General features: G+C 41.5%; 2 protein-coding genes across 4 annotated transcripts in view; both read right to left on the bottom strand.

Moving 5' to 3' along the window:
- Positions 1 to 7,844, bottom strand: LOC140934513 (uncharacterized). The gene is made up of 3 exons (XM_073384125.1): positions 7,683 to 7,844; positions 2,163 to 4,600; positions 1 to 744 (listed from the first exon to the last, which is right to left on the bottom strand). The coding sequence occupies exons 1-3, from the start codon at positions 7,820 to 7,822 to the stop codon at positions 269 to 271; spliced, it is 3,054 nt and encodes a 1,017-aa protein (XP_073240226.1). The 5' UTR covers positions 7,823 to 7,844; the 3' UTR covers positions 1 to 268.
- Positions 7,845 to 11,498: 3,654 nt separating this feature from the next.
- Positions 11,499 to 22,519, bottom strand: part of LOC140933228 (uncharacterized) — a 34,538-nt gene continuing 23,517 nt past the window's right edge. For 2 of the 3 annotated variants that reach the window (XM_073382744.1, XM_073382745.1), the window contains 13 exons: positions 22,392 to 22,451; positions 21,707 to 21,794; positions 21,026 to 21,103; positions 20,671 to 20,696; positions 19,337 to 19,682; positions 18,206 to 18,665; positions 17,096 to 17,277; positions 16,718 to 16,792; positions 15,653 to 15,811; positions 14,716 to 15,235; positions 14,407 to 14,438; positions 12,030 to 12,085; positions 11,499 to 11,818 (listed from right to left, as the gene is read on the bottom strand). In XM_073382744.1, coding sequence (XP_073238845.1) covers positions 11,719 to 11,818; positions 12,030 to 12,085; positions 14,407 to 14,438; positions 14,716 to 15,235; positions 15,653 to 15,811; positions 16,718 to 16,792; positions 17,096 to 17,277; positions 18,206 to 18,665; positions 19,337 to 19,682; positions 20,671 to 20,696; positions 21,026 to 21,103; positions 21,707 to 21,794; positions 22,392 to 22,451 — 2,182 coding nt within the window. In that variant the 3' untranslated portion in view covers positions 11,499 to 11,718. The remainder of the gene's footprint in view (positions 11,819 to 12,029; positions 12,086 to 14,406; positions 14,439 to 14,715; positions 15,236 to 15,652; positions 15,812 to 16,717; positions 16,793 to 17,095; positions 17,278 to 18,205; positions 18,666 to 19,336; positions 19,683 to 20,670; positions 20,697 to 21,025; positions 21,104 to 21,706; positions 21,795 to 22,391; positions 22,452 to 22,519) is intronic. The other variant, XM_073382746.1, reaches the window with a different exon arrangement.

Here is a 22,519-nt window from a genome sequence, read left to right as displayed (position 1 = left end):
TTAAAGTTTAAAAATTGGCTTTATAAAATAGTTAAAAATTCATAGATATATTTACATACTTATGAATTTTAAATATTGTTATTATGTCTTTCAATAGCTTATAATTCTTAGTACTTAATGTATTTCCTCACGGTATGCCTGAAATCAGCTTGCCCGAGCACTTTATTGCAATAAATTTCATTGAAAGTTCAAATAAAGTTCAAATTCTGGCTAACGCTTGTTGATGACTTAATTGGCCTACCTCAAAAACCCTCCACCCGAAGCCGCTTCATGTTCTCGCCATGGTTTCTTTGCAGTAGCAAAATTTTCTAGCGTAAGGATATTTGCGCAAAATACATCTAGGCTGATCACCGTAGACATTTGTCCTACTTATATTGGGATTCACAATCACCTTTTTATCTTCACGAACGGCTACCGTGGCTTCGAAAAACGCGTTACCGGGGCTAGTCATGAAATTAATTCTATAGTGAGCACTATCTGCAGTTGGTGAGTCAAAATTTACGGCGCGATCTGAATCCTGGTTTGTGGAGCTAAATCGTTGAAGCTTTTCGTTCGGCTTGAAGTGTTCAGCTTTTAGGATTTTCTTCAGTTTGATGCGCACGCATGACGTGCGAAGCAAGTCCGTGCGGTTCAGGATGACGTCATTGATATATTTGACAGCCATTTCCGCTCCACCAATCACATGCGGAGATGTAATGTTTATGTTCCGAAATTCTAGGCAGGGACACCAATGTTCATCAATACCTAAAAAAGGAAATAAGTGTGAATTACAGTGACGACAAGCGTGGATAGAGAGCTTAAGCAACCACGATGGCTACGGCGACCACAACGTCAAAAATAAAAAAAGAAAGAAAAGAAGGTTTATGAGCAAAACAACATCACACTTTTTAGTACATTTCCTTGACGTCCACTGCACGACTACGACGTCGTGAACAAAAGACTACGAATAGGCCATTTGCACGATGACGTCATTTTACTACTACGACCAGAATACTTTTCGTTTTTCCTTTCATATTTTAATTTGGTAATCCCAGTGAGGTTTCGATAACAAAAAGCCCTAATTTGCACAAGAAAGCAAAGTCCTGAAGGATTGTGGTCGTAGTAGTAAAATGACGTCATCATGCAAATGACCTATTTTCCCTTCATATACAGTGCTTGAGATTTCAACTCCAGGACAAAAATTCGCCCACATTTGACAAATAGAGCGGGTCTAAATAGCCGGGATAACGTTTGAACATTTTTTTTTTTAATGCGCAACGTTTTCAGTGGCGCTGTCGTCGACGTGGTTGATAGGAGATAACAAGAAACTTTTTGCGCAATAGCACTTAAGTTGATACCGCATTAAAAAAATCAAACATGACGCCCGTATATACCTAACGAAAAGCACCTGAAATCATAAAGATGAAAAAGTAGAAAAACGTGAAGTCGCCGTCGTGTTTGCAATTAGGGTGCGAGATTGGACACATCAATGATGCAGCTTCAATGGCCTGCGTTGTTGTTGCATGGTGCGTCCGCACTTTTCAATAAAAACGAAGTCAGCTCCTAAGCGAAATCACTTACGACACTCAATTAAAACTGTTTCAGGACAACAAAATAATTAAACGCTATTTACTAAATTTTGCAATATATATTGACTAATTTAGTGCCTCACCTAAACTGCGATCAAGAAAGTCAACTTTCGTTCTCACAGAAAAAGCTGAGAACGCATTCACCAGAATGTAGTCTGAAACAAAAGGAAACTCTTTGGAGAAGATTAGCTCATACTCCAGCACTCCCATCCTCAATCCTGAATTATTACTTCCGTCCCAAAAGCTTCCAGTCCCCTTTCCAATATTTTTTCACTTCCGCTACGGTCCGAGCCTGTTCACCAAAATGCGGCAGAGAACCTATCCAATATGTGACGCTCTACTGTCAAGATCAACGCGGCGCAGAAATCGCGCTAAAATCACCGTTCTTATGTGTGAACAGAAACCCTATCCGGTATGATTTTCGTGGCGGAGCAAAAGCTGTTCGGTATAGTACAAGGGTGAACATACGGTAGCCTTTGTAGGGTGTCTGAACTACATTTTAAATGTAACGCTTAACCCAACTTAAGACTTTTTCATTTTATATTCTGCGCGAAACGTGCTTTGCCGGATATTTTATCTTTAATTTTTGCTCACCTGCCTCACCACAAGTCCTTGAGTAATTCAATGTTGTAAACAAGCTTTGAGTCTTCTCTCCTTGTGGTTCCTTCGGATAGGTCAATACGTGATGAAGGGTGGCGTGTAGATCAAATGGAGTTGATACAATGTCTTCATTTTGCTTTAATGCCGAGGTTATATCAGGGTATTTTTCTTCAATCCATTCAGGCACTGATATAGATAGCCAGGGTAACCGCTCCTCCAGTTTTCCTTGCATCGTGTTCCTGACGTCATCATTTCGTGAGCCGTGATCTCCAAATATAACAATCACGGTGTTTTCGTGGTACTTGTGTTTGACAAATGTGCGAAGTACTCGCAAAAGGTCGTTATCTGCGAAACTGAGGTGATTCGGGTGGGCGTGTGCCAGGTAACTCATGAAAGCAAATGCAAATTTAAGATTATCGGGGTACGCTGTAAAAAAGCTGAGAACGTAGTCCAAAGTGAAATTTGTCATAAATGTTGAACGCGAGCACAGCCCTGGCTCGTCTCTTTCGTTGTTTTCTTCCAGCGCAAGCCAAAAGGGCCTAACGTAATGATTCGCTGGAGGGTCCTTAAAGCCTTTGAGCCTCAGGTTAAAAGCGCCCATTATTGGGTCATCCTCAGCCATCATCGTTACGTACCCATGCTCCTTGTACAACTTCATTAACCAGGGCCAATTATCAACAGGAGCGCTGTTGTCGAACCCTTGACGGCCTTCTGGAGCTTCCGTCTCGTACAGGCCCGTGAGCATTGCTGTCAACGCGGGTGTTGTTCCGTCACCAATCACAGTTTGTCCAGAAATGAAGAAAGTTTTCAGGGATGTCTTGAGAAAATCTAATGATTTTGGCATTTTGCGACGAAAACTCGCAGCGGAAACAGAATCAATGCCAAGCATGACAACATTCAATTTTAACCCTTCTGGTGTTCCTTGTCGCTCGATCCCCTCCCTTACGAGTCTTGCTTCACGCATTGCGTCGAGTTGTGGTACAACTCGGGCAAAGTAGTGTGTATTTTCTTTGCCTGTTTTCATCGTGTATGTCAGCTTAAAAAAGTCTGATGCGTTAATTATGTTGGAAATATTGAAGTCATCGGAGGACAGGTTACCGGTAAACGGATTTCCTTGATTCATAAAGTGTACATTGTTGTCATCCTCGTCATTTCGATGAATCGTCTCCACATTCACTTGCTTGAAATCTACCTCATCTGCGTTTACCTCTCCTGTGAGTACCAGTCTGTTAGCGACGACGTCAAATGCAGGCGCAGGGAACCCATTTCTACACCCGGGATCGTCACCGACATCCTCCAACAAGTGCCTTATGGAGGGATCCCACGGGTTGAGCTTTGGTAGCTTACAAGTATGTAGATTTGTTAGACTAGGAGTAGTATACGTGGGAGTTGGTATACCTGTGGTTGGCAATAAAGCAGAGGAAGAGGTGAGACCGCTGTTTCTGTCAGTGGAAACATTAGACGATAAGTTAGTATGAATTTCCGGTGCTTTAAACAGCGATTCAGCCAGCGTCATGCTCGATGAAGTGGATTTTGCGCCATTTTTGACACTTTTGATTTGCTCGCTGACAAAAGGATGAGATAATGTCTTAGAGTCGGAGTGACGTGATGTTGGCGAAGTATAAGGGAACCCTTTCGTCGCCGGAGGTTGGGTGGATTGAGGTGAAGTTTCGGACGTTGTTGACGGAGGGATAGTACTTGGTACCAGACTTGCTGGGTGGGGAACATTACTTGTTGTCTCATTCTCTGATGGACTTGGCTTGGAGTGATATGGCATTAACGATGTTTCAGGGGGCTTATTCGCCTCTGTATCTCGAGTGGTAACATGGTCGCTTGTCACTGGCAACGTTGACCTAAGTAAAATTTCGAATGTTATACTTGGTAGCCGACTTACTGGACGCGGAGCGGTACTTGTTGTCCCCTCACTCACTGATGGAACAGGAGAAGAAAATTCAAGTTTGGAGTTAAAAGGCATTGAAAATGTATCAGGGGGCTTATTTGCCAATTCATCTCGATTTGCAGCCCGATCAATTGTCTTTGGCCGCGTTGAACGAAGTAAAAGTTTGGAAGTTGTACTTGGTATCTGACTTATTGCATGCGGAACAGTACTTATCTTCTCAGTTGCTGGGAGATTAATATTTCTCATTTGACTTGTTGGCGGGGAAATACTTCCTTCTTGATCTGTCGCTGTTATTTCCTCTTTAATATCAGATAGATCAGGCGGAGGTTTGACACCATGGTCTCGTAACCAGTCTAAAGTGTCCTCTACTTCCTCATTGTCTTCCAGTCCTCTGTGAACCTTAATTGGAGGCTCGGCTGCTTCGCTCGCCGAGGTGTCATTATTGTTACTGAAGTCACCCTCCCCAGGATCGTTTGCCTCATCGTCATCATTTTGGTTCATCAACGGAGTAGATCTCCCTCGGTCAATGATACTGGAAAAAACAAATGACACGAAGCAGGATCAAGAATATAAAACTGAATAAAATTGTTTTATTTTTACTGTTCTGAATCAGTAAGGTTTAGCTTAAGCTAGAGAGAAGACAAATGAATGATGATAATAATTTTTTATGTTCAAAGAAGCTTAATTAAAATTTTGAGACACAAAATTAGCGGGGCTATTGTCGCTTCCCTTTCTCGGCAGCAAGGTAGCAAGAAATTCAGTTGCATAAGTACGTTTTCTTGATTAAATTTCCGTTTTGGTTTTTACCAGTTTGGTGATGTAATCTTTTCTAATCAAACGTAAAGAAGATCATCGCAGTTGTAGATGCAACTTTTGTAGTCACAAAAGAAAGCTTGAAAAATTCAGGCTTGTACGGGATGATATGCCGACCCTTGAACTCTGCGGCATCAGTGCGGCACTGTACATCAAAAAAACCAACTAAATGACCAGCTCTCAGTAGGCTTGTTAGTTTAGTTGGTAGAGCGTGGCACTGTTATCGCAAAAGTCCGCAATTAGGGATTGATATTTTCAGAATTTCTTTTCACAGCAGCTCTTGGTATGTTATAATCACCTTTTATGCTCTAAGGCCTTTATTCTCCGGGCAAGAAGTTACGACTTTCGCGTGTGGAAAAATCCGGGTAAAACAACACATTTAGTTTTGAAAAAGTATCTGAAGAAGTTAAAGCGAAGTTACATCTATAGGCAACAGTGAAGCTTTTCCGCATTTAACTCTCTTTCGAACGCCTGATCGTAAGTTTTACAAGATCGGACAACACAGCAGCCAATCAGTCCTAGAGGGGATCCCTGAGCCCGGGGGGAGGGGATACTCCCCATAATGGCCTATACGAAGAGACTACGCCCGAATGGGGTACATTTTTCACGCTCAAGGTTAAGGTATACAGTTGAAGCTCCCCTAACGGACACTTGCTGAAGCGGGCAGCTCTCATTACGGCCGTCTTCTCAAAACCACGTTTTCTCAACTGGTATGCGGCCAGCGCCAGTTACGGACACCTGATGGTGTCCGCTCGCGAGAACTTCCACTGTATTATAACATTATGGCTCTTGATCATAAAAGGGTAGAGATTTTCACTAATAGCTGGAGTATATCAAAGGGTACACAAACGGTGAGCTATCGAAATCGTCCTCCAACCATAAGTGAGTTTCAAAATGTACCAATCACTAACGGTGCTTTCATTAGCGCTGATAATTAAAATCGATAACTTCGATAATTAACTGAATCGATAAGGATAAATGAAGACTTGCCACAAGTCCACTGAGTGAGCGCCGAAGGCGCGAGCGAAAGGGACCGACGAAGTCGCGAGTGACTGACCACCCGGGGGAGGGGTTCTTCCTTATAAGAGGCTAAAGGGGATGCGCCGCTGGATGGGGTCGCATTTTCATGACTGGATTGACTATAATGGGGTCGCATTTTCAATAGTTACTACAATGGGGTCGCACATTCTTGGCGTAAGACAGTTCTTCATATTTATGGTGAGCAAACGTACCAGAATGTTTGTACTGTAGATGAAAAGTAAAGTGTTCTTCACTCAATCTAAAAAATGGGCCATTTCATAAAAATAGAGAGTGACTAAGTTGGGATCACCAAAATTACATATTTGTACAAAAGTGACTAAGATGGGGTCTATAAGTAACTGGTCGTAGAATAGAATATAATGGGGTAGGGGCTCTGAGAGGCTGCTGCATGCTGACCACCCAGCCACCCAACCAGCAGAAACCGGAAACGAGCTTTGAGAAGGATAAATGAAAAATGGTTAATTATCGACTGGTTCGGTGCTAAATATTTCTCCATCGATTTTACCGATTACCAATACCAATAATGATCATTATAAATCAATTCAGAACGTCACCAATTAAAGATTTTTTATCGATTGCATAACTAGGGTGTGTCATATCCAAGCTGTATCCCTGAAAGAGCTGGATATCGATACGTGGATACGCAGTTATCCCTTTAATACGCTTTTCTACCTTCATTGGTTTTGCGAATGACAAATAGACATCGAAGTGGATACGCCGATACACAGATACGCAGTAACTATTGTAAATTATATTTACTTCGTGGATACGCGGATTCGGAGTGACAAAGTGGATACGCGGATATGTAGTAACTGAGTATCCACGTATCCACCTATTTTTAGGGGGTTGCTTTAAAGTGGCAGGGTATTCTGCAGTTAAGGCGATAAACAAAACTCGTAAAATAAATCTAAATGTCAAGATTCTGTATGATGTTTCAGTGATATTCGAGTACCCAGATTAAGCGAGCTTGTGAGAAGGTGATGATTGCTCACCGGAAACGCAACAAAGTTTTGCTCTTTTCCACAAGGGCGAACTGAAATTGTAGAATGAAAGATGAAAGAGCTGTTTGGAAAATTAATTTTGACTCTGAAATGGCTAAACAATTCTGGAAATGGTGCCTCAAAACTCCATCGGTATGAACCTTTTGATTCTATTTCTTGTTTCGTAACATACGCGCTTGTACCGATAAAAACCGCTAATAAGTGATCTGGCAATACTGAAAGTTTCTTTATTTTGGGGTAGCTATTGGCAATTTTAGGCTAATCAGGTTCTTAATATCTAGGAAGGAGATATAGATGTTGACTTGCAGAACTATAAAAAAACTTATACCGCAGGTTCTCAAACACAGGTTCTTTAATACATTAGCTATAACGCTGTGACTATATCCGGTCAAGGTTTTTAAAATTTCAAAACACTAAATGACCGGCAATCTGATCCTGTCTTTTCTGTAAATTTCACAAATCGAAAAAACCAGCTGATCTAAACTATCATGTCGATTAAGAAAAGTCAAGCGATTTACAGAAAAGACAGGACTGCCTGTCATTTAGTGTTTTGAAAACCTTTGACCAGTTACCGGCCATATAGCCACAGCCGATCCCCTCTGAGGCAAACAGTAAGATCTACTGCGATATTATATTCAGTAGACAAGTAATTTAAAATTCCCTACACTGATATTTTCGCTATGTTTTACAGGCGCAATTCGAAACAGAAATTGCGGGAAGATAAGTCATGTACGTGACAACTAAAAAAGACGAACTGACCTTGAGAAATGTTTGGTTTGTTCGGCGGCCCGACTCAACTGATCATTGCCCCACCGCTGCATCTTGTAAAAGCATACTAGCACAAGAATGCTGACGAACAAGACGACAGTGACTCGCTTCTTGAACCGTGTGGAAACCATTCTGTGATAAGGACTTCCTCTGAAGCCGCTCGAAGCAGCTGCAGTAACGACAGTAACGAAGTGTAACACAACGCTGACCTATTTCGAAACCGAGGTCTCCTTGTTTATGTGGTTATCAAATAGGGGGGTCGATTACATCGCCTTCTGAGTGAGCGACCATTTTGTTTCGGGGCAGGGAGGTGCAGTTGAATACTTTACCGACGTAATCTTGGGGAAGAGAAACTAGTCAAATTTTTTTGCACATAGACAGCAAAACCAAACCGTTCTTGACCAACTCAAAATTTCGGGCTGTTTTGTTGCCCACAAAGATATGGCGGATGAGACGGATAAGAGACTTCTGCACTCACATGCACACATGACTTTCATGCTGTTGTGCCAAGGCCAAAGGGGTGAGGAGTGGGGGGTACTGTCACCAAAGGGTGGGTGGGTGCTGCCATATACTGTATGGACAAGGTAGTTTCGAAAACGAAGCACTCGAAAACGAAGACCGAAGCACGAAGCACCCAAAGTTCGAAAACGAAGCACCCAAAGTTCGAAAACGAAGCACCCAAAGTTCGAAAACGAAGCACCCAAAACTCGAAAACGAAGCACCCAAAACTCGAAACCACTGTAGGCTGTACGTCTTGCATGACGCAATCCGAATCAGGTGGAGGCAGCGGATGCGTCCGCACCTCCAAAGGTCCACAAAATCCATCCCAAGGTTTTATAAGAGCCTGCCAACTTTTTAACTGAACGTTTCTAGATGGGATATAATGTATTAATTTTATTATTGGTCTCGCTATACTTGATACATCTTACCTTAATATGCGTTTTTTCGGTACGCATGCATGTTTATGTAGACTTCAAAACTGTCCGTCAGCAGATTTTGGCTTATTCAAGTACGCGTGAGCAGTAACACAAAAGGTCTGAAACGAGGCTGAAAACGGACTGTGAGGCTCGCGCGTATTACTCTTACGCCACGCTTTACCGACTTCTTTACTGATTTTGAGAAGAAAAAAAACCGACTGTTTTGCAGTCTACCATATTGGATATTTATGACACTGCGTGATCAGATCAGATCAGATCCAGGCAGAATTTGTTGGGTGCTTGAGTAGATTTGAACTGCATTAGATTCGTTATCGAATACTCGTTATCGCGCTTGATTTCTGCTGTATTTACATTGGTCTCGTGTTTATAAAGGACAGACCGGTGTCGAGTTTTGGGTGCTTCGTTTTCGAACTTGGGTGCTTCGTTTTCGAGTTTTGGGTGCTTCGTTTTCGAGTTTTGGGTGCTTCGTTTTCGAACTTGGGTGCTTCGTTTTCGAACTTTGGGTGCTTCGTTTTCGAACTTTGGGTGCTTCGTTTTCGAGTTTTGGGTGCTTCGTGCTTCGGTCTTCGTTTTCGAGTGCTTCGTTTTCGAAACTACCGTATGGACAATTTAGGTCAGGAGCAACAGGCTCCTTTGTAAGTGCCAGCTTGCGTATGCCGATGTTTAAGGTATTGTTTTTCACCACAAAAATAGATAAAGTAAATAAAAATTCGAGGGTCCTGCGGACCTTATGTTGTTCGGTTTCTAGGAGCCTGAAATTTTTTGAAAAGAATTTGTGACTGAATGGCAATAACTAAGAAATATCTAATTTTGCTAAAAAAGGAGTTAATGGCATTTGAGACATTATCCGGCTTGAAAATGGGCCACAGAATCTTGACAAGCACATTATCTGACAAATTTCTGACCAACCGACATTCTTCTCTGTAAATACAACTCCGCAGATCGGCAGATCTCTATGTAAATAGACTGCGACATCAAAATAAGGAGTCAATCCAGCCACGAAAATTTCCTTAAAAGCACAGATGTCTTAATAAACGACTTGAAACATTGTCGAGACCTACTAATTGAGTAGCTCTCACGTGGTCCGTCATACTAGCGTTTTTCTCTAGTATTTCAATTCCATTGCTTCTGTTCTTTACCGTACGATTAAGAAAAAAAGTGTTGAGGAGAGACTACCTTTGAGAAAAGATCCACGTCGCATTAAACTGTCAATTCGCAATAAAATTCTCTAGGTTATAAGACGAACCCTGAAATTGCTTGAACTCAGTACCCACAACAGTCACGCTTGCGATTTGCAACAAGCAAAGAGAAATACATGTGAATGAGAAAATTAGACAGCGAGGAGGAAACCGTTTTCTTTGTTCGGTTTCTAGGAGCCTGAAATTTTTTGAAAAGAATTTGTGACTGAATGGCAATAACTAAGAAATATCTAATTTTGCTAAAAAAGGAGTTAATGGCATTTGAGACATTATCCGGCGTGAAAATGGGCCACAGAATCTTGACAAGCACATTATCTGACAAATTTCTGACCAACCGACATTCTTCTCTGTAAATACAACTCCGCAGATCGGCAGATCTCTATGTAAATAGACTGCGACATCAAAATAAGGAGTCAATCCAGCCACGAAAATTTCCTTAAAAGCACAGATGTCTTAATAAACGACTTGAAACATTGTCGAGACCTACTAATTGAGTAGCTCTCACGTGGTCCGTCATACTAGCGTTTTTCTCTAGTATTTCAATTCCATTGCTTCTGTTCTTTACCGTACGATTAAGAAAAAAAGTGTTGAGGAGAGACTACCTTTGAGAAAAGATCCACGTCGCATTAAACTGTCAATTCGCAATAAAATTCTCTAGGTTATAAGACGAACCCTGAAATTGCTTGAACTCAGTACCCACAACAGTCACGCTTGCGATTTGCAACAAGCAAAGAGAAATACATGTGAATGAGAAAATTAGACAGTGAGGAGGAAACCGTTTTCTTTTAGATAAATACGTCGCATACCCGTTGTAACGGATAACCTTAGGAAGGTCGAAAGTTTCTTTTTAAAGCGAAAACCTGATACGCCATCTTTAAATGAGTCTCTTCACGACAAAAGGAAAAAACAAATCTCGAAAAATCTGCTCTCAAAGTGCCAATTACTGGTGTCCGATGATTACTCTGACAACAAATCACCTTTTTTCTGTTGGTTCAAGGAAATACTACACAAGAGAGGATAAAGCTTTATCCTCTCTTGTAATACACCATTACTGTGACACTCATAAAACGGAAACACCAGAAATATTTCTGGAATTGTAGTGTGTTGCAAAGAAAAAGGCCAATCAAGCGAGAGAAAACTACAAAGGTTTAACGATGATTGGTCAGTATACAATTGACCTGTCAAAATAATATACGAGTCTTCGTTTATTTGACTCGCATAGTAAATAATATAGGCTCGATTTCCGCGGCCGCTCGCTAGGGAGCGCGGGTTCATTTCCCGAACAGCGGTTGGTAATCCAGCCTTCAAATAATACCAAATCATATTTCAATGCAATAAGCCATTTGCACGATGACGTCATTTTACTACTACGACCAGAATCCTTTAGGGGTTTGCTCTCGTATGCAAATTAGGGCTTTGATCAACTAAAAGGATTCTGGTCGTAGCGGTAAAATGGCGCCGTCGTGCAAATGGCCCACTCCCAATTGCTGAAAAACAGTTTTTATGACCACACATTTGAATATTAAGTTGCAAAAAAAAGAGCTTCGAAAGAACTTCGGATTCGACTTCGATTATGGAAGAAAGATTTTGAGAGTTAAGTAAACAGGGATAAAACTAGTTTTTTTAAAAAAAGAATAATATTACACTAATTACGACTACGATACGTGGAATTCTTCACGAAACTAAATAGACATTTTATTTGGTAATATAATTCTCTGTGCATTTGATTAAATTGAAATGAAAACTCATCGATGAAAGACTTCGTCTGCCGCCTTTTTTACGCTGCTTTTTAAGTGGCTCGTCTAGTCAAATAGGTCATCGGGTAAAACTGGATCAACGGGCCTGGGGGCCCACTTTGATCAGGGGCTGAGGTAGAATGTGGAGCATTATCTAGGAGGAACCATTTTTCTTGCCGCTCAGGAGCCCCTTCAGGTTGACATTTACTGGAATACGTTCCCTTCTCTCCAGTGGTGTTAGATTCATGCAAAACCTGAAGCAAAACGATAACGGTTAGCAGACACACTCTGTTTTTTCCTAAAAGAGCAAGATCTGTAAACTAGATAAACGACAATACACGAGAAGCACAAAGGATGTCCAGGCACGACAGTAACCACAGCATAGGCAGTGGGCCATGTATCTTAAGCATCCCAAACGAACGCGTCAATCCTGACTATTAAAACGACTTTTCTGAGCTTCCATACCTTTTGAACTCCTCCAATTCACGCTCGGCTTCATCCATTTGGGTAAGCTTGTCAGTCTACAAAAAAATAAATGACAAATCAAACCGATCTCGGTCCTTAATAATTCGTCATTAATAATGGTAGTAGGACTGAGTTGAGTCCAATTCGGTCTGTAATCATACGAGACGGAATGATAAACAAAATACGCGGTCGTCCGATTTGTTTATTACGAGTATGATTACAGACCGAATTGGAAGACACGAAGTTCTGTTACCAATTAATCAAAATCATGACTATAACAAAATTTGCAGGCTTTTTAAAATCAAAGCACAAGAAATTCCCAGAGTTTTTTGCTAGCAGTGAAGAAAAAAAAACCGTTGAAGCGCGCGCATGATGGCGCGTACTGTCCTATTAGTGCTTAAATCAGTACAATAGATAGCCAATCAGATTTGAGAATTTTGTTATAGCTATGACTAAAGGGGGAAAGAGTGTGCTCATTTCAGGAATTATGTTAGTGCATCAAAGGTCACCAAAGGAGGCAGCGAGGTTGAGCGGTTAAAGCGCTGGTATTGCAATCTGGGGGCCTTTGGTTCAATCCTCCACCTCCCTCCGCCTTTAAATCACTAGCTGGATTTGTTCTCGAGGGTCCCGAGGTTAACTCGTCGGTCACGCTTGTAAATAGCCAACTGGTTTGCTTCGGGGCAGTTGGGCTTCTTAACTTTGTTATGTTTATTTCCAAATGTTTTCAAAGTGTCTTCGTGTTTCTGGTCTTATTTGTGGGCTACAATAGAAACTACTGGGTTACCAGTATTTATGTTACCCCTAAAAAGTGAATAAACTATGTATACTAAAAGTAACCACACGTTAGGGAGTGCGGGAAAGCGCGAGTTTCAGGCTTCTGATCAAAGGTCAAAACTTCAACCCAAAATTCCGTAAAATTCGGTTGGTACATCAAATGGAACGGAGGACCAGCTTTAAAAGTGGTCCACTTTGACCGGTCTGGTCATTTCGATCGGTCGGACCGAAATGTGCCTTTCAATTTGATAAAATTGTTGTCCCCAGTACCGCTGTTTTGTATCCTGCTTACAAGAACAATAACCAAATGCGCGGTGGCCTGGGTCGGGTCTGTGCAACCGGAATATACCGCTCATTTTGGCACCTGGAATTTCCGAAAATTCAAACCAGAATTTTTGTTAAATGGAAAGCGCCCCTTGTGACTAGGCCGGGTTTAATAATAACGGCGTCATGTATTAGTAAGCCGACATTTAGCTGTTGGTTGTGTACTATGCTAGGCAAAACATATCCCAAAGAGTGTACGTTTTTGTTTTTATCATTATTAAGGAAAATCAAGGACTTCCACACCTAGACTTGCTACAAGTCTACCTCTCATAAGTTCTTAAAAGTGAGGGAAGCAAGCTTCAAGGCACGAGGTCGCGCAGCGATCAAGCGAGGGACGTAGTTTCAGGTCGACTTGTTTTGCCTGAATGGATTTGAATCACATTATAAATTCACGCGAGAAAAAAAATGATTGACATATGCTGTGTCGAGAGCGGCGTGAAATATCACTCACAGTCCTATGGGTCAATTGTCATGAAGTCACCGGTAGAATTTTTGACCGGTGAATTTCGGGAGCGGGGTGAAATATCACTCACTGTCCTATTGGTAAGTTGTCATGACTTCAGCCGTAGAATTTTTGACCGGTGAATTTCGCCCCAAACAGGTATGAAACGTCCTTTAAAATGGCATAACCAACCAGGAAAGGACAAACAGTCGACTCTCTCTTAACAGACACCTCTATAGGACGGACACCTAGAGTTGGTCCCTGCCTTTGCTTATTCCCTTTATTTAACTCTTTATAAGACGGACATCTCTCTCAGACGGACACTTAGTGCCGGTCCCAAAGGTGTCCGTCTTGGAGAGAGTTAACTGTAAAGGACTTTTAGAAACTTTAACTATCTGGGCGTAATATTTACCAAAGAGTGTATGTTTTTGTTTTTATCAAAAACAACCACACCTTGCCAGCAGAGCCTCTTTGTCTTTTTCTTGATCGAGGAGGAGAAAAGTAAGCTCTGCCTGAATCACGTCAAGCCTTGTAAGTCGCCGAACTATTTAATCTTGGTATTCTCGTCAAATTGCGATCATTCGTTTATTGATAAACCGATGATCATAACTGAGCCCGCTGTACAAAGCGCACGGTTAGGTTATTAGGCCTGGGTTCGACACTGTTTCCAAACAAAAAGCGGCACATGCTCAACAGAGATCTTAATATTCAAGCAGAGTCTTGCTCGAGTTCGCCAAAATCGAGCAAGCAGAATAAACGCCCTGCTAGCAGGGTGATGTAAAACGAAAGTACAAACAACAAAAAGATAACAAAGTGGAATGAAAGTAAAAAGCCTACCTCAATATCTTCACGGGGCAAGAAAACGTCATCTGAAAGGGGGAAATACAGGATGTGAACAACTATGAAATATGATTTGTTGATATTTTTAGAAGGAATGTTCTGATTTACAGAGCAGCATTGATAATGAATAATAATATACAGTGAAAGCTACTGAGCCGTACTTTCCTGTAGTGATGTACATCGCGCCTGAGAAAGTGTAATAATTTAATAAAATAAGAGCTAGTTAGAAATTATCTTGTACGATGCTTTCTGTTATACTTTATAAATAACGATGACGCCATTTAAGGTCTTAAGCTCCATATTTACCAAGCGACATTTTCTTCTTTTTCTTCCCCTGTTTCTTCTGCTGTGACCGGCTGCTGCTATCCGACTTATCTTGGGCATCCTCCTTGCAAATCTCCACAGGAATCGGGACTTGGGATAACGAATCCTGTCGCTGTTTCTCCGGTTTTTCCCCAGTCTGTCGCTGCGGGCCGAGATTATTTTCCTTGCCGTTAATCTCTTTTGAATCCTGGCGTGACACCGTGATGTTTTGTCGCGACTGACTCTGCTTCTTGCGTGACTTGGAACACTCGTTTAAGTCCTCCCTTTGCTTCTGCTTAGGCTCCTCCATTTTCCTCCACTGTGCCCGCTTTCCTTCTTCACAGTTTTTATCGTTCATTGCAGGCATTTCTCGTTTCCGAGTATCTTCACTCAGCTGCCTGTTCCTTATCTTCTTCTCGGAACCTTCGTGATGAACACCGTTGATCTTCTCGCAACCCGCAGAAGAACATTTACCACCGTTTTGATAGTTCGAGTTCAGGGCCTGCTTTTCTTTTTCTGCTGCCTAAAAACATAAAGTGAAAATTACCCAAGTCAATGATTTGGCGTTCGCCACTTTGGAAACGAAAAGCCAAAATGTGTCCGGCAAATGCTGGTTTCTGGAATGTTGCTGTTGCTGTTAACCATACCAATAATCCTCAAAATGTGAGGGGTAGGCTGTACATGGTAAATAAATAAATAAATAAGTAAATAAATACATAAATAAATACATAAATAAATAAATACTATTGTCAATTTTTTTCCTGTCCATCGTAACAGTTCAAGAAGTCTTTGCGAAAGTTAACTAGGTTTCCTCGCGTTCTCGTGTTGCCGCTAATCTTCATCGAACCGAGCCGAACACAAACCGTGGCACATAAATAATCCCTTCAACGTCAATTAAAATATAAATATAAATTTAATAGGAAAGCAAAAGTAACTATACCTTTTTTTGTTTCTGTCGCGCTCTTTTTTGCGCTTTAGATTTTGACCGCGCCCCCTCGTCTTCTACGCCTTGCCCATTGATGAATGTCAGGAGGTCATCCACTGACCGGTGATCAACCACAGGCGCGTTTTTCTTGTCTTCTTGTGCCGTCTGGTTGGGCTGCAACAAAACACACTGTTATCATTAATGACTGTGATGACCTTCCGCCGTTACAAATCAACGAAGGCCTGTGGCCAACTCGCGGAAAAAGAAGATTACAGAGTCAAGTCAAATGTACAGAAATACAGTCTCTAAGTTGGCCATGGTGCTTAACTGAAACGTTCAAAGTCCACTGAAGACGCCTAATCTTCCTGAAACTACACAATCATTGTAATGTCACCTCCAAGGAACTCTGGGCCTAATGCGTGCCGAGTGAACTTTATCACAGCGGACTTCAGAAAAGATCGATCTACGACGATAAACATTGACTAGAGATATCGGGCGCTCTCGAGTTCGGGGCCGACTAATAATGAAGAGCATCAATGTAGATCTGAATGAAAGAGTGACCCTTATGCATATTGGAGTGCCCGTATTCACGCGTTAAAAAGTACGCGTTGTGAAGTGGTAGATGTTGACAGATGTTCGACGGTAGTTTAAACTGTTTAGTCTGTTCAGGAAAACCTTTGTTGTGTCCATTTGAACGAAACCTCAGTAGCAGCTATAGCTTGGAATCACTTGGATTTTTTATTATCATTATTTCCATGAGTTAAAATGAAACTTGATTTTTCTTGAAGTCAGACTTCTGCACTCTTGATTTAAAAGTGAGATGTACTCGCGGCCGTAATAAGGCTTCACTGAATTGGTTAGGCAACCAATGAACAAACAAAGTTAACAATGGAACTTGGCCCAAAAAGAAAAGAGCTGCAACATATAGGGGTCTAATGATTTCAATAGATCCCTCCAGGAGGTGCGACGCCACTGGAAAGTGAAGGGGTCACTCAGGATATTTACTGGCAAAGTGTCTTATCAGCATTTTATAACAATCCAACATCTCGATGAAGTTCAGGGCTCTACAAATAATCTCACCTGTCGCTTATTGAGTCGATTTCTTAACTTATCCCGCATCTCTGTGTAGTTGTGGCTGGTGGGTGCTACAGGAGGCTAAAAGACATAAGATAACAACCATTCAACGAGGAAAGTCCCCACAATGAGTAGTTTGTGTTGAACAGACGAAAGTGATTTGTCACAGCACTGTAGCCCTGTGACATCACAGATTTTGCAGTGTTGCCCGCTCAGGGACTTTTGGTAGGAAAAAGGTTCATTCAAATTGTCATGTGCGGTGTGACCTTGATGGAAGTAACCTACGAGACCGCACGCTGCTGGGAAAAAAATTTCCCGCTATACAACAAGAGATTTGATCCATCAGAGGGTTACATTGGAGACAATCAATTAGCAGTTACTTACTGCAGCGTGGCCAAAAAATTCACAGTAGCAACAATCACAGTATTTGCCGCGGTCTGTTCTACCATCATCTGTTGATGACGAACATTGATTGACAGGTGGAGTGTCACATGAGCTGCCATCTCCACTACTGCGCACACTCGAGGGTGACCCGGGTGGCACATCAAGCCCCAGTCCATCAACGTCTGCAAAAAACGAAGCCGAGATATATCACCCGGTTGACGATCTACAGGGGTTTTAAGTAGTCAGTGCAGTTCTGTAACAGCGTATGAAAAAAAAAAATTGCTTGAGGTTTGTTTTACCTTTATAGGATAGTTCTCGTTCTAACAACAGATATCATTTTTAGCGAATATTTTTTGTGATTGAATTTAAAAGTGGTGCGGAATTGAAGATGTCACATCACTTACACACTATCTTCAGGGCTTTCGTTAAGGTTTTTCAGCAGCTGTAACCAGTGAAGTTTCACCTGGAACTCTTCACAAAGTATTTCTACTGTCTCCTTTAGCTTTCCACTTTGAAAAACGTAACATTATATGACCACAGCTGCAACAGCCGTTACGATTACAACGCTTAATGACAGCTTTGACCTTAGCCTGCGAATACAGCAGCAATATCTCTATTTGCCAGTTTAGAAACGACTTTATTAGCGAACAGGCGGAACAAACTAACCACACATTTTGAGAAATGGAAGAAATTTTTGCCATTTGTAAGCTCGTAGAAGGGGTGTCCCGCATATGCGCCTCACTTTACGTAAGTTTTAAAGTAATTGTTAACTTTTTGCAGTGTTTTTGTTTTGTATTCACTATTTAAGTGTGAAAAATTGATAAAAGCTATTAAATTACAAAAAAAACCTTTGGAGACGAAGAGGAAACTGGGAAGAGTTAACTTTCGCGAAGACTTCTGGGACTGTTTCTGACGACAGAGAAAACAATTTGGCTGACCGGAGCGATCCCAAAAATCTTTGCGAATGCTAACTCATACTCAGTATTATTCTCGTTTTTAATTTGAGGCGAGTGGATGAAACACGATGGACTCCTTGTTTCGCCGGTGGCGGCAAGGAGTTATGAGAGACGGCTGCATTGCCAGGCCAATAATATGTAGACAGTCAAGTACCTGAACACTGGCTTGTTCTCCGTGGGGAGCAACTACTGCCATCATCCTCCTCCTCTTCGTCATCATCATCGTCATCATCGTCGTCGTCGTCATCTTCATATTCGCTGTTACTGTCACTCAAGCTGTTTTCTCCACCATCAACCTCCGCGCAACCATCTAAGTTGTTATGGTAACCACTATAATTGATTTGCCTGAGGCTGCTGTCCAGTAAAAGGCCACTGAGGTCCTGAGGGGGGTCCTCTAAGGGACAATGAAGAGGTGTCGGGGGAGGAGGTACAATGTGTTGTGGATGGCAGTGATTGCTGTGAATGTGATTGTTGTTAGGAGGGGGTACATGGACCGCAGGGGATGCGTGGTTGGTGAAGTTTTTGCTGTCACTCTTTAATCTGGTTTCTTGGTCCTTTGTGCCGTGAAAGGGACATTTACTACACTGGCAGCCAACTATCATGCCACTCGGAGGCTGAAAGAAGAATAAATATATGCTGTCATTGAGGCGTCTTTAATTTATTATTAGCGAGCTTACGCAACAGGATGACAAAACAATTGTGCGTGACAAACGTGACACCCACCCTCACATCTCCCATAATGCACCTTATTTGCTCCCCAAAATTCTGCGTAAGCATTGTTTTCAATTTCTCTTAGGACGGCTGTAATACCCAGGAGAAACGAAAAACAAAGGTTACGCAAAATTTTGGGGGGCAAATAAGGTGCATTATGGGAGATGTGCAAGTGACGTATGTTTTGTCGTGATCTTCCCCTTATCGTTCACAACTAAATGAATAAATGATAGACTCCAGTAAGGCAGAGTATGATGCGAAGAATGATGCAGATCGAGGAGAATGTCATCCACCAAGGCCAAAGGCCGAGGTGGATAACAGCCTCCGAACTTCGCCTGCATGACCTGCAACTTGACGGTTTTACGTTCTTCCACTTATAGCGTTCTAGTTCTTTGTGGAGAATTGATACCATCTTCGGTTTGCTTGAACGAACACTACAGCGCCCCTTTACACTAAATTAAATAAGCGCCCCTCAAATGTACTTGAAATACATAAGTCCCCTGCGGAGCTTATAAGAGGATTAACGGTAATGAGAGATGCCCGCAAGCACGGAACAGAATCAAACCAAGAGTACCTGCTCTGTATTCTTTGCCCCTTCTCTATACCCTGTTGTTCCACCGCTACAAGCAGGACAGTTACAAGTCTTTCCCAGACCATTCATCATCAGAGCAGGCGGAAGCAGCTGTGAGGAAGGAATACCATGAAGGTCATTACTTATCAACAGATGAGGATCAAAGTTTGGACCTGTGACCGGGTTCGTCCACTGTGCCGTCAGTGGTCCTGGTAAGTTATTCCGTGCCGTTGACGGAGAACTGTGGTTGCATACCTTTGAATGTGACGTTCCTGGTTTAAAAGGTGGTAGCGACGTGACTGGTGAATTTAGTGGTGAAGAAGGGACATTACAGTGGCCACACTGGCACCTATAAACGAAAAAAAAAAGATCAACAAAAGACGCCTTGAAAGCGTTAATTTGGGGGGAGTGCATGTCTGACACGGAAAACGCAAAAGTAAACAAATAAGAACATTTTAAAGGCTAAGAAGTGCTATGCAAGTCACAAAAGAGAATTTTTACCACAGGTTTCTAGTAGGATCTAGTAAGGGCGCGTGGCGGTCAAGTCCTGTCAACTTTAATTTCCTGACCAACATAAACGACCTCAAAAACTATTGCAACAAATATTAAATTCACAAAACTTAATTTGCAAAATCATCTGATTCTCGCCGTTGACAAACAATATGATCAGAGCGCCCTGTCCACTGAAAACCCTGAGGCCAATCTCACGATGACGAAAACTTTATTTGCGCGCCACCCAAATTAAAAATAATTTAGCGGTTTGACACTAACTTCACGATTCTTCTAGCTTGCCATTGTTAAGCCTTGTAAATCAACAGTAAAGGCTCTTTTTGAGTGGAAGTGCACTCCGCTGCTGTAGCTACCGTGGTTTAAAAGCAATCCACTCTAACATCGAAGAATAATCCGGCAAACAACAACAACAACAACGAAAAAACAGGATAAAAAACCACAACTGGCAGGAGGCAACCAGTTGGCTAATTTCAAGCTTGGACAAGGATTAAAAAATGAGATAACCAAAACAAACCCATCTTGTTGTCAGAACGGCAATTGAGCGCAGTCTGCCGCGCTGAGAGTGGGACATGCAGCCCACTTGGCCACTCTTAATAATGTTATGTCTTGTATTAAGTTGTAAAATTTCGCGCCACTTTTATCTTGACTTGCACGCTTGCGTTTTCCTACGGTAAGCAAGAGCCACACCATTTCTTCTGAAATCGGTTGGTTCTTTTTTACTTTACTTCTTGTTAGGACAGGGTAGTAACACTGTCGCAATATGACTGTAGAGTGGTCTACGGTCAACAAAACACAAGCTGTAAGAGAAAACAAATTCCCTAACTTACCTTTGCTGTATTGGCTTCCTTAACACCTACAACACAAAAAGGAAAAGGAAATATTAATTTTGTAATTGTTGACAGTGTTTCTCTTAACTTTTTTCGCTGCGATCACCACCAAAGGGAAGTTAAGCGAAGGCGTTTTTACGCGACGCACATCAACCGGAAGTGGACTTTTTACATTCTCAAGCAGTGGTATTGCCAAGTTTTTCAGTCAAATCGTCTCTAAAAGCGTAAAGAAATTAAGCAATACAAATTTTATAGCATCAAGGCGTATTAAAAGGGAAAAATCCTCACTTCCGGTTGACGTCCGTCTCTCAAAAACGCCTGGGTTAAGCTCCTTAATTATACATAAAAGACCTACCCTATTTTTCCACTCCATCCCTGTTAAATCATCCTCCCATTCCACTTTTGGTATGCCACTTTTTTCACGCAGTTTTGCCTACAAATTGAAGGTTACATAACATTCTCACTGTGGATAAATATACCGCTACTACACGTAGTAAGAGAGAAAAAAAATTTGAAAAAAACACTAAGGAGCTCGTAAGATTTTGTTGTTATTAGTGTTTGTGCGTTTTGGGAGAGAGCGGAAAACCGAAGTTGCTGGAGATAAACCTCTCGGAGCAAGGAAGAGAACCAACACTGCTCCATTTTCGGGTTTACTTTGACCGCTGAATGAAAGCAGTGAAGACGTTTCACAGGTTTACCCCCCAGTCGAAGTGAATATCAGCGCTGTCTGAGTCATACATCACGTGCATGAAGGATGTATTAAGTTACTGAGCATGCACATACACACCGACCACTGACCCCAAATATTAACGGCGCTCTTTGTTGTTTACCCCATTAACTGCATATAAATGCACATGTCGTTGCCTACAGGATGCAAACCGCTGACCACTGTGACAGGAATTGAAATTTCTCGTTGCATCCGCCCGATTTTGACGCCTCTCGCTACAACGGAGATAAACTCGCTGTATTGAGGGTGTACACAATTAGAGGAGTCTACTATAATATTATTACCACCACATACCTCCACATTCCTTACCTGTTTTTCTTTATAATGTTTGAAAGCTTGTTCACTTTCCTTCCACGAAAATTCTATTTCTGTCAGATCATCGGTGAAACTAAGGTATCTTGGTAAAAAAAAGGAAAAAAAACAAAACAAAACAAAACAAAAACAACAAAGAAAAAACATCAAATCTACTGAATATTGTAAAAATTATTTGGGGTAGGTGAACCAGAATAACGCCAACCCTTGCGAACATAAATCAGCAAAATATTAATAGAAGGAAGACATGTGAACAAATGTGAATGCATGTACGCATGAAGAAACAGTAAAATAGAATGGCACTCGGAGTAATGAACAAGTAAAGTAATGACTTGAAGGAGCGGCTCGTTATAAAACATTAATTGAATAAATTAGCAGCTTAGTGACAAACAAATATATATCCCAAACAATATTTTTAAAATTTACAAACAACAAAGATGAACATTGAAACTGTTAGCCTGAACAGCTTTCAAAAACCACACTTGCAATCCATTTTAATCTTGTTACGTTTTGTCCATCCGTGACTTGTTTTGTATTTGCTGTGTTATTTAAATGTTCTTTCCCTATTTGAAGTGCTTATTTTAAGTTCGGCTGTATTTGGTGGCCAGTTTTCACAATCTGAATTGGCATAATTTCTTGAGACAACCCCTTTAATACTCACAAAGAAGTTCAATGCATGTACCTGTGCAGTAAGCTTGGAAATATATCTTGTTGAAAGTTCTCTCTTGCCACCGCACCCAATCTGAAATCAAAAAACAGATTCGTTAGCTCAATAGTCAATTTTCGAGATGCTCCAAGCCTCTGTTTCAA

Source organism: Porites lutea, chromosome 4 (assembly GCF_958299795.1).
Source record: "Porites lutea chromosome 4, jaPorLute2.1, whole genome shotgun sequence".
NCBI classification, from domain to species: Eukaryota; Metazoa; Cnidaria; class Anthozoa; order Scleractinia; family Poritidae; genus Porites; species Porites lutea.
Note: the sequence above shows the minus strand (reverse complement) of the source record. Positions and strands in the feature narration are given on the sequence as shown.